We start from the raw sequence: 14959 nt of genomic DNA on the forward strand, positions 1-14959 counted from the left end.
AAACTAAAGAGCTTCTGCATAGCAAAAGAAACTATCATGGTAGAAAATGGGAGAAAATTTTTTCAATCTATCCATCTGACAAAGGTCTAATATCCAGACTCTATAAGGAACTTAAACAAATTTACAAGAAAAAAAAACCAAACAACCCCATTACAAAGTGGGCTAAGGACATGAACAGATACTTTTCAAAAGAAGACATTCATGTGGCCAACAAACATATAAAAAAAAGCTCAACATCACTGATCATTAGAGAAATGGACATCAAAACCACAATGAGATACCATCTCACACCAATCAGAATTGCAATTACTAAAAAGTCAAGAAACAACAGATGCTGGCAAGGTTGCAGACTAATAGGAATGCTTTTACACTGTTGGTGGGAGTGTAAATTAATTCAACCATCATGGAAGACAGTGTGGCAATTCCTCAAAGACCTAGAGGCAGAAATACCATTTGACCCAGCAATGCCATTACTGGGTATATACCCAAAGGAATACAAATCATTCTATTATAAATATACATGCACACATATGTTCATTGCAGCACTATTCACAATAGCAAAGACATGAAATCAACCCAAATGCCCATCAATGATAGACCGAATAAAGAAAATGTGGTACGTATACACAATGGAATACTGTGCAGCCATAAAAAGGAATGAGATTATGTCCTTTGCAGGGACATGGATGGAGCTGGAAGCCATCATCCTCAGCAAACTAATGCAAGAACAGAAAACTAAAAACTGTGTGTTCTCACTTACAAGTGGGAGCTGAACGATAAGAACACATGGACACATGGAAGGGAACAACACACACTGGGGCATGTTGGAGGTTGTGGGGGAGAGGGAGAGCTTCAGGAAGAATAGCTAACGGATGCTGAGCTTAATATCTAGGTGATAGGATGATCTGTACAGCAAACCACCATGGCACACATTTACCTATGTAACAACCCTGTACATCCTGCACATGTACCCCGGAACTTACAATAAAAGTTGGAAAAAAAAAAAAAAAAAACTAAGCCAATGTTTAAGGCAGTGCTGAAATAGAAAGAATGCTACAAGAATGAATGTAAACCATAGGAGAAAGATGGCTTCTTGAACTGTATTTGGAATTGTATTAAGATGGCAGCTGAAGGTAGTGATGGAAGCAGAAATTAAAGTTGAATTTCGGGACCATGCTCTCTATTTATTAATGAAAAATATTCCATGGATATTGACCAATTAGAATGACAGATGACAAATTAAAGGTTTTTCTGGTGCTTTACAACCTTCAAAATAATAACCAGTTAATCTGAATCTAGTCACAGAATCATTGCATAGTATTTTAACTTCTGTTTTCTCCCATAAAACAAAGAAAGCTGTTCAAGCAATGAAATCATGATAAAGCTAAGACTAATGCCAATTTCTAACTCCAATTCTGATTCTCCTTCTGACTACCCTGTCTTTAAAATATTTTCCTCAGATCACAAGCTAAATCTGAACAAAAGAAAATATCTGTTGTTTGGCCAGGCACAGTGGCTGATGCCTGTAATTCCAGCACTTGGGGAGGCCGAGGCGGGAGGATCACTTGAGCTCATAGGTTCAAGAACAGTCTAGGCTATGTGGCAAAACCCCATCTCTACAAAAAACACAAAACTTAGTTGGGCATGGTGGTGTGCACCTGTAGTCCCAGCCACTCGGGAGGCTGAGGTGGGAGGATGGCTTGAGCCCGGAGGCAGAGGCTGCACTGAGCCAAGATCACACCACTATACTCCAGCCAGAGCCACAGAGCCAGACCTCATCTCAAAAAAAAAAAAAAAAAAAGAAAGAAAGAAAGAAAATATCTGTTGTTCAAATATCTGTTCATTGTTTTTAGAAGTTTCCAATGACACTAACGTTCCTTCCTTCTCCCCTTCTTCAGAGAATTGTACAGTTCAGTAAATTTCAATATAAGATAGTAAGGTAAGAAACTTACAGTCCACATAAATAAATACATTTGCAAAGCACTGAACAGAATTTTAGGAAACTCTTACTGTGAGAAAACAAGATATTTCTATCATGCTCCAAATCTACATTTTGAAAAGCTACAGTCATGACACAAAAAGTCTGAAAAAATGTACAATTTGATGAGGGCTTTTGTAAAAGACTTCAAATTTTCTTAAGAGTAAAGGATAAATTTTTAATTACCTTTTATTCAATCAATAGGCAAGTATAAGTACAATTATGTGTACTTTATGATCTAGAGCAAGTGATGATGGTAAAGGTCAGTATATCAAAGAAAGGGGCATTCTAAAATTAAGATTATAATTTAACTGTGAGGCCCTCAAATACTACCTAATCAATCAGAGAAAGATGACCTTTTGAACTACTGCTATTGGCTGCAGAAAAAAAATAAAAACTTTCTGTTGCTCCCTAATTCCCATATTTAGAAATTGTCTCCCATGAGTTTATAAACGACATAAATTTTTCACATATAGGCTAGGCATGGTGGCTCATGCCTGTAATCCCAGGACTTTGGGAGGTCGACGCAAGCAGATCACTTGAGGTCAGAAGTTTGAGACCAGCCTGGCCAATAAGGTGAAATCCCAGCTCTACTAATAATACAAAAATAAGCTGGCTTGGTAGCACCGTGCCTGTAATCCCAGCTACTCAGGAGGCTGAGGCAGGAGAATCGCTTGAACTCAGGAGGCTAAGGCAGGAGAATCGCTTGAACCCAGGAGGCAGAGGCTACAGTGAGCCGAGATCATGCAACTGCATTCCAGCCTGGGCAACAGAGCGTCTCAAAATGGAAAAAAAAAAAATTTTCACATGTATTTTCCTTAGAGAACTAACTTCTATGGTAGAAAACTCAGTATTTTTGAGGTACTCATCTCTATTTCTGCACGTGCCTCATCCCTAAAAAAAATGTTTAATGAGATGAGGAATCATTCATAATCAAATCATAATAAAATATAAATATACCGTTTGCATCTTTGGGGCACAGGCCCTGCTGACCATACATAGAAGTTCATGGACACCTCGATAACTCAGACCAGTCACTTTCATAAGCTCCAGTGGGGAAAGACATAAAAAGTCCTAAAGAAACATAAAGAGAGTATTTTAAACATATGTGTGTAACAAAGATACTAGAGTTAAAAGGAAACCTTCAATTGATACTGCTTATGTAGACAAAAGTGTAATTTATCGCAGATCAAAGATTTATACATTCATTATAGTATTTTCCCCATAAATATGACTTAACTAAAAGTTGTAAATGACACAAACTTATCTTCTAATTATCCTGTTTAGTTGGCATACACCAGAGGATACACCAAATAATATCACATAGCACCAGCATCCAATCCAGGTGTGTATGAGCGCTACACTTGTGCCAAAAAGAATTTGGGTATAAATATATGCCCAGAAAGTGTCAGGTTGAAAGAGTTTCTTTCTTTCTTTCTTTCTTTCTTTTTTTTTGAGACAAGAGTTTTGCTCTGTCGCCCAGGCTAGAGTGCAGCGACACGATCTCGGCTCACTGCAACCTCCACCTCCCGGAGTTAAAGTGATTCTTCTGCCTTAGACTCCTGAGTAGCTGGGACTACAGGCGCTCACTACCATGCCTGGCTAATTTTTTTTATTTTTAGTAGAGACAGGATTTCACCATATTGGCCAGGCTGGTCTCGAACTCCTGACCTCACGATCTGCCCACCTCGGCCTCCCAAAGTGCTGGGATTACAGGTGTGAGCCACCGTGCCCAGCCAAAAGAGTTTCTTTCTAAGCTAGAAGTTCACTCAGAGATAATATTTCATAGTTGAAAAAGAATGAAACTGACTATAGGATGAAATAACAAATTTCATACTTTTAAGAATGTTTCCGAGTAAAAATATGTGAATAAGTAAATGTATAACAAAGGAACCGAAGTTATCTTTAACACAGAAAGCAATTCAAAAAAAGAAAATTGCAGGATGCTCTGTGAAAATGTCTTATTAAAGATAAAATCAGGCCAGGCACGGTGGCTCATGTCTGTAATGCTAGCACTTTGGGAGGCTGAGGGAGGCGGATCACTTGAGATCAGGAATCTGAGAGTAGCCTTGCCAACATGGTGAAACACCATTTCTACTAAAAATACAAAAATTAGCCGGGCGTGGTGGCATGTGCGTGTAATCCCTGCTACTCAGGAGGTGGAAGCAGGAGAATCACTTGAACCGGGGAGGAGGAGATTGCAGTGAGCTGAGATGGCACCACTGTAATCCAGCCTGGGCAACAGAGTGAGACACTGACTCTAAACAAACAAACAAACAAAGGATAAAATCCTAAGACAAAACCTTAAATCTAGCCAGGCACAGTGGTGTGTGCCTGTAATCCCAGCTAGCTGGGAGTTGAGGCTGGAGGATTGCTTAAGGCTAGGAGTTCAAAATCAGCTGGGGTTAACATGAGAACCTAGTCTCAAAAACAACAAAGAACAAAAACAACCAACCAAAACTTTTAAAACTTATTTACCCTGCTAAGGAGGATTTGCTTCACCACGTTGCTTAAAAATGCAAGATCTGCTCTATATATTTCTCATGCTCCATCAATAAGAAAATGGTCTATTAAATTCTTTTGCTTTTAAGAGAAATGATACATGTTGAATAGTATCTCCTCATTTGAGTCCTATTTCTCATGTAACTATAAAACAGTAGCTGTTACTTCACTGTATGCCATGACCACTCTCCCCTCAAAATGCAAAAATACTAAATTTGGGTAAATGAAATCGCAATTGGAAATGCACCCAAGGAGGCTTGATATTTACAATTAGCCTATGGAAAAGCACCATCATTTATCTTTTTTTTGTAAGCCTACATTTTCATATTTCAAGTTTAAGAGGTATTAAGGTATAAAGTTAACTTGTGCATAAAACTTCTCAATAAAAATGTTAAATAAAATTTACCTGACAGGTAAGGATCTGATGTCTACTCAGACGGTCACACAGCTCTTGTGATAAACCCACTCGTTTTAGTTTCTTGCTACCCATGCCTCCAGATCCAGCAAAGAAAAGAACCATGAAAAAAACAACAGAATATAACGTAAGTGATAGTGAATAGGCTATCCAAAACAAAATTTAAAATTCCTCAAGTTTCTCCATATGCAAAATGAAACATATTGTGTTAAAAATATTACTGATAAAGGAATACTATAGAACCTTCTTAAATGTTTTAAATAGGAGAGACAATTGTTTGCCAAACAGGCACACAGAGAAACAAGGCAACCTCAAATATAATTTCACACAATTATTTGATATTTACTACATGAATATAGTACCACTTCACATTTGTAGAGCATCTTAAAATGTTCAATACATGTATAAATTTTATTTGAAAATGTAATTAACTTTCAAGGCATATTTCCAAACGGAACTACTAGAAAGTCTATTGCACTGTAACAATTTACATTGCACTGTAACAGCAATGGGTATATTTATTGAGCACCTACCACATACCAGGCACTGTTCCAAAACTTATCTAAATTATCACATTTAATCTTCTCAACAGCCCTAGAAGGAAAGTAGATTATTAGCCCCTTTTTTACATATGAGAAAACTAAAGCCTGGAAAAGTTAGCTAGTCCATTGTCACCAGAAAACATAAATGACTGATCCAGAATTTGAACCCAGGCAGTCTGATTCTGAAACCTATCCTCTTAACCATTACACTCTACTCCAAGTCCATAATCATATTTAACTCTTCCTTTTTCTAGGAGTCAGAACACACCTTCTGAATCAAATGAGATTTTATCACTGCAGTAGTAAAATGTTCTTTTTAAATATATATTTTATATATATATATTATATATATATTTTATATATATATTTTATATATATATTATATATATATTTTATATATATATAATATATATTTTTATATATATATTTCATATATATATTATATATATTTCATATATATATTTTATATATATATTTTATATATATATTATATATATATTTTATATATATATTATATATATATAAAATATATATATTATATATATTTTATATATTATATATATATTTTATATATATTATATATATTTTATATATATATTATATATATATTTTATATATATATTTTATATATATTTTATATATATATTTTATATATATTTTATATATATATTTTATATATATATTATATATATATTTTATATATATATTATATATATATTTTATATATATATTATATATATATTTTATATATAATATATATATTTTATATATATAATATATATATTTTATATATATTATATTTTTTATATATATTATATATATATTTTATATATATTTTTTATATATATATTTTTTATATATATTTTATATATATATTTTATATATATATTTTTTATATATATTTTATATATATATATTTTATATATATATTTTATATATATATTTTATATATTTTTTTATATATATTTTTTATATATATTTTTTATATATATATTTTATATATATATTTTTATATATATTTTATATATATATTTTATATATATATATATATATAGAGAGAGAGAGAGAGAGAGAGACAGGTCTGGCTCTGTCACCCCAGCTGGAGTGCCGTGGCTCGATCTTGGCTCACGGCAACCTCCGCTCCTGGGCTCAAGCAATCCTCCTACCTCAGCCTCCCAAGTAGCTAGGACCACAAGCGTGCACCACCATGTCTGGCTAATTTTTGTATTTTTTGTAGAGACAGGGTCGCCACCATGCCTGCCCAATTTTTGTATTTTTTGTAGAGACAAGGTTTTGCCACGTTGCCCAAGCTGGTCTCGAACTCCCGGGCTCAAGTGATCCTCTCGCCTTGACCTCCTAAAGTGCTGGGATTACAGGCATGAGTGATCAGGCCTGGCCCAAAATGTTCTTTACAACACTAGCTGCTTAGCTTATAGTCTTACATGCAGTTAAATTTCACTATTGTACCTTGCTAGGGGTAAATGAGGCTCATGAAAGGTTTATCTTCACAGAGCTAAAAAAGAATTACTGTGAATCTCTTAATGCATACAAAGGAGAAGCTGTATATCTCATTGAGATGGTAAAGAAGTATCCTCTGGAAAGAACTGAAACGGGAACTCTTCATGGATCCAAGGAATAAAGCAATATAATTATCAGAAAAGAAGTAATATTTTGGAATGAAAATATATGTATACTGAGAATGTACATATTTGTTTATTTCCAATACCATGGCCCAAATTTCTGTTTAACACCTAAATTCTCTGAATCAGACTGAATCAATCTCTCTCTCTCACACACACACACACACACACAATATACGTACACACACACCTCTCACAAACACAAAATACATCCTCCTCATTTCTCTCTATGGGAATTTGTTAGCATTGACTTGTTTCCCCCAGTAGAAAACCAAGTGATACCTGCTATAACATTGCCTAGTGTCTTTTCAGATCAGGTAGTTTCAGGGCATGACACCATTTAGACTGACAAATTCAATTTAAAAAAAAAAAGAAGAAGAAGAAAGAAAAGAACTGTAGGCTACACGAGGTGGCTCACGCCTATAATCCCAGCACTTTGGGAGCACAAGGCAGGCAAATTGCTTGAGCCCAGGAGTTTGACACCAGCCTGGGTAACATAGAGAGAACCTGTCTCTACAAAAAAATACAAAAATTAGCTGGGCATTGTGCCGCACATCTGTAGTAGTCCTAGCTACCCAAGAGGCTGAGATGAGAGGATCACCTGAGCCCAGGAGGTCGAGCCTGCAGTGAGCTGTGATCATGCCACTGCACTCTAGCCTGGGGAACAGACTGAGACCCTATCAAAAACAAAAAACAAACAAACAAAAAACTATAAATCCTAAACTATAGGGACTTTAACAACAACCAATTCTGCCATTTCTGCCTTAATAGGGTCACTCCCATCACTTGCCTGGACTATTGCATATTGTTTCTGGCCACTCCATTCATTTGTTCCTTAATTTACTCCTTCCACAGGCATTTAAACACACACCCTGCTGAGGTCTGGGGTACAAGAATCATTTAAGCATATTCCCTCCCCTTTGAATACTCATAGTTGAGATGAAAAGAGAGGTACACATAAATAACTACAGCCATGCAGTAAATATTACACTTGCTATTTAAAAGTGCTACGGGAGCAGACAGGAAGAAGCCCCAAATTCGCCTGCAAAAGTCAGATCAGTGTCACAATCCTGCCCTGAGTAGCTTCCTAAAAAGTCACGCTTATCCTTTAACACTTCCCATGGGACTGGTAGACCACAGGATAAATTCCAAACTTCTCAGGGTCACATAGAAAAACATCAAAAATTGGTTCCTCACTTCCTTCTCACTCATACATCACATTGCAACACTCAGTTCCTATCCTTCCTGGCAGTTACTTCACCTCTCAGTGTCTTAATTTCCTTAAAACTCTTGTTTTACGGTCATATGAATTTACTACTTCATATGACTGTAGTGGAGGTTAAAGGACTCGGGGAGTGCCTGGCACATAGTACTTAAGGTCAGCAATCATCATTTGATGACTCTCACATGATCTGCCCTCCAGCCAGATGGTAGGTCATGCATCCTGTCTCCCTGACTTCCCTCCACAAAACCTTCCCCAGAGTCAAGTCTTTTCCTCTCCAATGCTCTCATCAACTTCCTACATATCTATTCGATAATCTTATCAAAATACTATTATGGCTTGCAAGTTTGTTTGCCCCACCAGAGCACGTAAATTCCTGCGGTGTATGTGTGCGCGAACGCACGTATGTGTATTGCACATGAGGGGAGACCGTCAACGCTGGAGAATGAACCCTGTCCTCCTTACCACCAAGAAAATAAAATTCTTCATGTTAGATGTTCAACAACTGTCTAGGAACAATATTAGCTAATATTTATTGAGCCCTTATTACGTGCCATACTGTTCCAAAGGCTTCGGATATTTTACCTCACTTTACAGATAAGGATACTGAGGCAACTAGTTAAGAAACTTGGGCAAAGTTAAACAGCTGACAATTGGTGTGAAGCTCGCATTCGAATTCAGGGACCGGACTCCAGATTCCACGCTCTCCAACACCACCTGAAGTGGGACAGTCCCTCAACTTCCCCTAATGACAGGCTGCCTGAAGCGGGAAGGGGCTGGGGAGGAAGATGGGCATCAACAGGCGGAAACATCACCCAGAATCCCCTAAAAAGAGCTTTTTCCAACAGTGAGCAGCTTCCAAGCATTCCCCACCAAAAGAAGGCCCGAAGCTCCCCCAATTCACAGCGGGGTTCTTAGTGACGATCCCGAGTCTTAAGGGGGCGTGACCAGCACCCAAGAGAAAATCTCCGCTCCCCCAATATCGAAACCCACGGACCTAGGGAAGGAGCAGGAAATAATGAGCGAACCCCAATTCCCCACAACGGCACCCCACATGAAACTTTCCAGTACCGGGTCTGCAGCATCCAACTTTCAAGTTTCCCCACCCTTCACACAGATTCCCCGCGGAAAACGCCGCAAAGCAACAACCGAAGCACTGATTGGGTCGTCATTCTGGCTACTGTATCCAATCAGAGGCCGGCAGAGGCCCAGGTTGGCTCCGCGGCTTGCTGGGGATTGTAGTTAATACTGTGATCAGCATAACAGATCGAATCTGAACCAGTTTCTCAATACGGTGATTATCAAAATCTGTTGGAGGACCATCACCAAAAAGAATGTGAAACAAGGGAACACCCTGTTTGGAAATTTTTCTTTTTTTTTTTTTTTTTTGAGACGGTGTCTCGCTCTGTCGCCCAAGCTGGAGTGCAGTGGCGCGATCTCGGCTCACTGCAAGCTCCGCCTCCCAGGTTCACGCCATTCTCCTGCCTCAATCTCCCTAGTAGCTGGGACTACAGGCGCCCACCACCACGCCCGGCTAATTTTTTTGTATTTTTAGTAGAGACAGGGTTTCACCGTGTTAGCCAGGATGGTCTCGATTTCCTGACCTCGTGATACACCCGCCTCGGCCTCCCAAAGCGCTGGGATTACAGGCGTGAGCCACCGCTCTCGGCCCCGGAAATCATTTTTTTCGTGTATCATCACTTTTCAAAATGGCTTAAAGGGGCCAGGCGCAGTGGCTCACGCCTGTAACTTCAGCACTTTGGGAGACCCAGGCGGGAGGATCACTTGAGCCCGGGAGTTCGAGACCAGCCTTGGCAATATAGTGAGACACCCTCCCTCACCCCTCCGCCTCTACAAAAAATACAAAAAATAGGCCGGGCGCGGTGGCGCATGCCTGTAATCCCAGCACTTTTGAAACTGCCCAATGGGTTCACCTTGCCGGCTGCCTAGACAGAACCGATTTATCAGGACAGGGGAATTGCAATGGAGAAAGAATAATTCACGCAGAGCCAGCTGTGCGGAAGACTGGAGTTTTATTGTTACTCATATCAGTTGTTCCAAGCATTTGGGGATCGGAGTTTTTACCAATAATTTGGCTGGTAGGGGCTTAGGAAGTGGGAAGTGCTAATTGGTCAGGTTGGAGATGGAATCGTAAGGGGTCGAAGTGAGGTTTTCTTAATGTCTTCTGTTTCTGGGTGTGATCGCAAAACTGGTTGGGCCAGATTACTGGTCTGAGTGGTGTCAGCTGATCCATCGAGTGCAGGGTCTGCAAAATATCTCAAGCACTGATCTTAGGGCTTACAATAGTGATGTCACCCCCAGGAGCAATTTGGGGAGATTCAGACTCTTGGAGCCAGAGGCTGCTTGACCCCTAAACAGTAATTTCTAAACTTGTAGCTAATTTGTTAGTCCTGCAAAGGCAGACTGGTCCCCAGAAAAGAAGTGGGTCTTTTCGGAAAGGGCTGTTATCAATTTTGTTTCAGAGTCAAACCATGAACTGAATTCCTTCCCAAAGTTAGTTCAGCCTACGCCCAGGAATGAACAAGGACAGCTTAACAGAAGCAAGATAGAGTCGGTTAGGTCTGATTTCTTTCACTGTCATAAGTTCCTCAGTTATAATTTTGCAAAGGCCGTTTCACTTCGGGATGCTGAGGCAGGCAGATCACTTGAGCTCAGGATTTGGAAACCAGCCTGGCCAACACGGTGAAACCCCGCCTCTACTAAACATACAAAAATTAGCCGGACGTGGTGGCAGGCACCTGTGATCCCAGCTACTTGGGAAGCTGAGGTGAGAGGAGCCAGACATTGCCTCAAAAAAAAAAAAAAACCAAAAAAAAAACCTTAATGGGCCAGAGAAGCATGTTAGTTTTCTCAGGAATCGAGGACAATCCACCAGTTACAGAAGAGTTTTTGGAAGAAAGCGTTCTGTTTGTTTTAATTTGCTCTTTTCACCACCCTTTGGTGATTAAATAGTTTGGGAAATGCTGAATGAAATTACTAAACCTGAAACACATACTGAGGAAAGCTGAGAGTCTGTGATTAAAGCACACCAGGGAAACAAAACAAAAGGCTTGGTGTAAGGCAGCTGTGGTGAGGAAACCTAATAAGCCGTTACTTTAATAGCTGGTTTCAGGCCGGGAACGGTGGCTCACGCCTGTTGGGAGGCCAAGGTGGGCGGATCACCTTAAGTCAGGAGTTCGACACCAGCCTGGCCAACATGGTGAAACCCTGTCTCTATTAAAAATACAAAAATTAGCTGGGTGTGGTGGCGCACGCCTGTAAATCCCAGCTACTCAGTGAGGCTGAGGCAGAAGAATCGCTTATCCCAGCTACTCAGTGAGGCTGAGGCTGGAGAATCGCTTAAACCTGGGAGGCGGAGGTTGCAGTGAGCCGAGATCGCGCCATTTCACTCCAGCCTGGGCGACAGAGCGAGACTGTCTCAAAAAAAAAGACTTGGTTTCAGATTACTATGTTTGCGAAAAAGCCTTTGCTCATTCTTTGCTCTCTGATCTCTTATGCATACTTCTGTCTTATAATTTAGCCCACCGTATCCTAATTTTTGGCCTGCATCTCCCTTGAGAAGAAGGACCTCCATTTATTCAACTTAGAGAATAGGGACTAAGCCCGGTGTAGTGGCGCACGCCTCTAGTCCCAGCTACTACAGGAAGGCTGAGGCTGAAGAATTACTTGATCCAGGAAGTTCGAGGCTGCCATGAGCCGAGATCACACCACCGCACTCCAGCGACAGAGAGAGACTCTGTCTCTAAAAAAATAAAAGAAAGCCTAGCACACCGTTCAATTAACAGTTGTAGGGTAAATGTGCAAATAAATGAATGGAGTGAAGCAGAAGAGTATGGAAATTCAGACCGCAGAGTTCCGGAACAAAAGAGCCCAGTAGATAGAATAATAATGGAGGAGAACCCAGTTCTCCTAGCTCCGGGTATCTATCCCCCGCGCCTGGCAAAACACCATCACTGTTTGGCGTTCAATAAATGTTGACTTCACGTGTTAAGGAGATAAGAGAGTGGAAGAAAAAAAAAAATCCAGGGTCACAGTTCCTGCCACCTGCTCGGCCAAATGCAGAACTGAAAGTAATGAGCGCCGGAGCTGTCACAATTGAGGGAGATGGTCCGCAGCCAGGTAGCTGATTTCCTCTTTCCGAGCTTTCTAGCTTTCCCTACTCCCGGAGAGGTGGCGTCACGTGACTCAAACAAATATGGCACTTAATTTTCATCTTCCGTACCTTGAGCCAATAGGAGTGGGGCTTTCAGTCTTTGTCACCACCCCCACTACCGCTGTTCGGAGTGGGTTCTGTCACCTGACTCGGCTCAAACATGGCTGCGCTGAGAGCTCTATTGCTTTGGGCGCCGGGAGAAGGTGAGTGTAAGACACCCCTGAGAGGGAGGGGCCCCTCTCCACGACCCCCGCAGAGAGCGTCCCTGCGGCCCACCCCCACACTGCTTTCCACTTATGATACAGATTCGTCTCCTGATCGTCAATCCTCTGCCTTAACAGAGGGCTCAAACTAGGGAGGTTCCTGCTGAATTTCTCATTCTTGAGGAGGCGACCACCTGGGGATTTGAAGTCAAGACTGGGCATAACGTTCAGTGGGGAATACGGACGTAGAGTTATGGGTCTGCGCCCGGAGCAAATATGACTATTAATATTATTAAATATAGGAATCCGCGTGAAGAGATGGGATCCACCCCTTGAAGAAAGTGTTTTCAAAAACTAACGTGGGAAATTAAACTTAAAACGATACTCAGGCAAGCAAGTCCCGCCTTTCCCAGGCGGACCAGTAGTTGCTGCTTTGTCTTAATACAGTGCCTTCTGTTTCTTCTCACTGGCGTTGTGTTGTTTCTAGGAGATACTCCGCGAATGAGAACATTGAGAATGTGTTCGGCATAACTCATTTCTTTGCATCTCCCTGCACTCTGTGCTGGGAAAATGAATCATCCATTTGGAAAAGAGGAAGCTGCTTCGCAGAAGCAGCTTTTTGGATTTTTCTGCGAATGCCTGCGGAGGGGAGAATGGGAGCTGGCACAGGCATGTGTACCTCAGCTACAGGAGGGACAAGGGGATATCCCAAAGAGGGTAGAAGACATACTTCAGGCATTGGTGGCGTGTCCAAATCTGCTGAGGTAAGGGACCTCTTTTCCTACCAGACAGTCCCAGGGTGAGAGACACGTGATTCAATATTTGGGCACTGGTCAATGTGCCCCCACTCAACTACCCTCTGAAGAATAAGCAGAGGCACAGCGTATTTCACATGCTCTGAAATTTTACCTCTATAGTATACATCCATTACTTAGTCAATATTGGCTTTTGATTATCATCTGCAACTGAATGTAAGCCTGGCTACCAAAGTGTGCCTGAAACTGCCATTTCTTGTTTATCCTCGTTAATATAGATGGTGGAACTGCATTGAAAACTATTTTCTTTGCCTCCAAAAAAGCAAACCCTGCTCTCTTCTTGCTTATGAGATTGAAGATATTGTTGTCGCTTTACTTAAAACTTTTTTTTTCGAAATAATTACAGTCTCACAAGAAGCTGCAAAAATAATGGAGTCCAGCATATCCTTTTCCCAGTTTCCCCCAATTGCGACGTCTCATACAGCTGTAGTACAATATCAAAACCATGAAATTGACATTGGTACATTACTTTTAATGACACTACAGAGTTTATTTGGTTTTCAGCATTTTCTTAATCTGCCTTCATTTTTTCATTTGTAGTTTTATGCAGTTTTATCCATATATAGATTCATGTAATCCCACTGTAATAAGGATCAGAACTGTTCCATTATCACAAAAGAACTCCCTCACTCCTTGGTGCTACCTCTTTGTATTTATACAACAACCCCTCCTTGTTCCCTGGCAACCACAGTTCTCCATCCTCGATTTTCAGTGAAGTTCCTCCTGGTGATGCTAGTAACCGCTGGTGATGTAGGAGTCAAATGTACTGTTTTAAGTCTTTCCTTGGGTTTTCCTTCCTTTGACTGTTATGCTATACTGTTTACATATTGTATTAGCACATATACGATGGAGAAACTTAAGTGATCCCTTCCTTTTCTTTTTCTCCTTTAATTTAAGATCTAGCCAGTTACCGTCTAAATTCCTAACTTCAAAGAAAGGCTTATGAATTCCTAAAGTCCTGTTTTTAGCATATAGTTAAAAATAAATTTGTATGAAGTTCCTTTTTTAAGACTATCTGATTCACTTTCTGTATTAAAAATATGCTTTAGATAGTATTAGCTATTATGGTTTTCTCTGTAATATTATTTTGTTTTAAACTAAGATAGGGAGGTAGAGGTGAGATTAAGGCTTTTTATGAAAGCTGCTAGCTCTGTTCTGGTTCTAATTTGTTTGTTTGTTTGTTTGTTTGTTTTGGAGACAGAGTCTTGCTCTGTCACCCAGGCTGGAGTGCAGTGGCATGATCTAGGCTCACTGCAACCTCCGCCTCCCAGGTTCAAGCGATTCTCCTGCCCCAGCCTCCCGAGTAGCTGGGACTACAGGCGCCTGCCACCACACTTCTCTAATTTTTATATTTTTAGTAGAGATGGGGTTTCATTATGTTGACCAGGTTGGTCTCGAACTCGTGACCACAGGTGATCCACCCATCTCAGCCTCCCAAAGTGCTGAGATTACTGGTGTAAGCCACCTT

The 14959-nt window shown here is 40.2% G+C and overlaps 2 protein-coding genes across 23 annotated transcripts in view; one reads left to right on the plus strand and one right to left on the minus strand.

The window, feature by feature from the left end:
- The window catches only part of RAD51B (RAD51 paralog B), an 890780-nt gene extending 881297 nt beyond the window's left edge, over positions 1-9483 (minus strand). For 5 of the 20 annotated variants that reach the window (XM_063644443.1, XM_055289055.2, XM_063644434.1 and 2 more), the window contains exons 1-3: positions 9371-9439; positions 4887-4972; positions 2939-3052 (exon numbers count right to left, since the gene is read on the minus strand). In XM_063644443.1, the coding sequence (XP_063500513.1) occupies positions 2939-3052; positions 4887-4970 (198 nt within the window). In that variant the 5' untranslated portion in view covers positions 4971-4972; positions 9371-9439. Of the gene's footprint in view, positions 1-2938; positions 3053-4886; positions 4973-5428; positions 5490-9370 lie in introns of all 20 variants that reach the window. The other 15 variants (XM_063644430.1, XM_063644437.1, XM_063644438.1 and 12 more) reach the window with 6 other exon arrangements.
- Positions 9484-12596: 3113 nt separating this feature from the next.
- Positions 12597-14959, plus strand: part of ZFYVE26 (zinc finger FYVE-type containing 26) — a 70518-nt gene continuing 68155 nt past the window's right edge. For all 3 annotated transcript variants that reach the window (XM_055289044.2, XM_063644404.1, XM_063644405.1), the window contains exons 1-2: positions 12597-12676; positions 13164-13440. In XM_055289044.2, coding sequence (XP_055145019.1) covers positions 13247-13440 — 194 coding nt within the window. In that variant the 5' untranslated portion in view covers positions 12597-12676; positions 13164-13246. The remainder of the gene's footprint in view (positions 12677-13163; positions 13441-14959) is intronic.

Source organism: Symphalangus syndactylus, chromosome 8 (genome assembly GCF_028878055.3).
Source record: "Symphalangus syndactylus isolate Jambi chromosome 8, NHGRI_mSymSyn1-v2.1_pri, whole genome shotgun sequence".
In the NCBI taxonomy this organism is placed as follows: domain Eukaryota; kingdom Metazoa; phylum Chordata; class Mammalia; order Primates; family Hylobatidae; genus Symphalangus; species Symphalangus syndactylus.